The sequence below is a fragment of the Phaethon lepturus genome, unplaced genomic scaffold (genome assembly GCF_000687285.1).
Source record: "Phaethon lepturus isolate BGI_N335 unplaced genomic scaffold, ASM68728v1 scaffold34257, whole genome shotgun sequence".
NCBI lineage: Eukaryota > Metazoa > Chordata > Aves > Phaethontiformes > Phaethontidae > Phaethon > Phaethon lepturus.
Genome location: NW_010554593.1, coordinates 27,818 through 29,269, shown reverse-complemented (window position 1 = coordinate 29,269; position 1,452 = coordinate 27,818). Strand labels below are relative to the sequence as shown.

Here is a 1,452-nt window from a genome sequence, read left to right as displayed (position 1 = left end):
TTTGAGGGCTGCTTATATCACCACCCATCTCCGTGCCATCAAGTTTCTTTGAATGGCTGATGGGGGGCTAGCTCCTTTGAGAAGCCAGGTACTCTCCATGTGCTGGAGGGTGAATAGGCCTTTACAGGTGTTGGGAATTGGACAGTGGTTTGCCTATTCCAAAATTTTGGGCCTTGATAGGGTGTTGGGGGAAATAACTGTCAAACGAGTTGTCCATAAATTAAACTTAATACCATAAAATGATGAGTGCAGGAGGCTGTGATCAGACTTTATGAATATGTTCACAGATCAGCTGCAGGGGCTGTGTCTTTCACTGGGGTTTGAGCACTCAGAGATCTCCTCTGGTTTCCCGTATCCTTCTGGTAGATTTGGGGTGAGTGGGCATTGTGTGAGCCATGCCACGCTGGCAGGACATAATTGATTGGCCACGCATGCTAGGCTTGAGAGTGCCACCCTCCTGTAGGTTGTTTCCTTTCTAGCAACAGAGTTGGGTATTGCTTTGCTTGGAGTTGCTGGGACCATCAAATGGGCACACACTGGAAATATAAAGTGATGTGCGCTTGCCTCGTTAAGAAATGATGGATTTTAAATGAGGTGGTTATGAGGGCAAAGACAGGAAGAGTTGCATCTAATGGGGTCATATGGAGAGAGAGGGAAAAAATCCCATTTCTTTCGTCAGGCTAACTACTGGGATGGATCTTGCTCCAGTGTTGCTTGAGAAATGAAGATCAGAGAGGTGCTTGGGTACATACAAGCACCATAAAAGAAACTTGCTAAACTTAGGCTGTCCAAAAAAGCACCTCTGTGATACGGCTAAGGATGGAGCTTTGTCTGTGCCTCGCTTGCACCTGCCTTGCCTCACGTACAGCACAGCACGCTTAGTACATGAAAATGTTGTTGTTGGGATGCCCTTTCTAAAAGCGGAGTCCCAATCCCATGCATATAGCCAACTTGCCGGGGTGCGTGCATCTGGGAGTGGGGTGATGCAACCCCTCCACACAAGTGGTGAGGGACCAAGGCCATGTTCAGTCAGTCTGCTATGCCTGGCAGAGGTACGTGCTCTGGGAAATCTGGGCTCTCTTCCTAGCTCTCTCTCCAGCTTTCAGAATAACTAAAGGGAAAACAAAATAGATCTGATTTCCTATCTTTTCTGTTACAAATAAATTCTTCTCTGCTTTCTGGAGGATTGTGAAGACTGCCTAATATTTATAGCCCTTCTGAGACGTGCAGTGGATGATGCTGGGTAAGAACAAAGCTTTAGGGTCTCCCATCCTGTCAGTGTGGGATTGAGGGATGAAGACCTTACTTCTCTCCTTCTGCTTCTATTGCCCCATTAAAATGCTATAGACCTGATGCAAAAGAAACTGTAGCCCAGTCTGGGCTGCAGGCCCAGATCTGAGAGAGAGAGCACACTGTACTTTCATCAGTTTAATTACTTGAGGTGCAGGAGGC

General features: G+C 47.0%; 1 protein-coding gene across 1 annotated transcript in view; it reads left to right on the top strand.

Moving 5' to 3' along the window:
* The first annotated feature begins 983 nt into the window (after positions 1–983).
* VASH1 (vasohibin 1) overlaps positions 984–1,452 on the top strand; it is a 7,883-nt gene continuing 7,414 nt past the window's right edge. The window contains exon 1 of the mRNA XM_010291909.1: positions 984–1,052. Coding sequence (XP_010290211.1) covers positions 984–1,052 — 69 coding nt within the window. The remainder of the gene's footprint in view (positions 1,053–1,452) is intronic.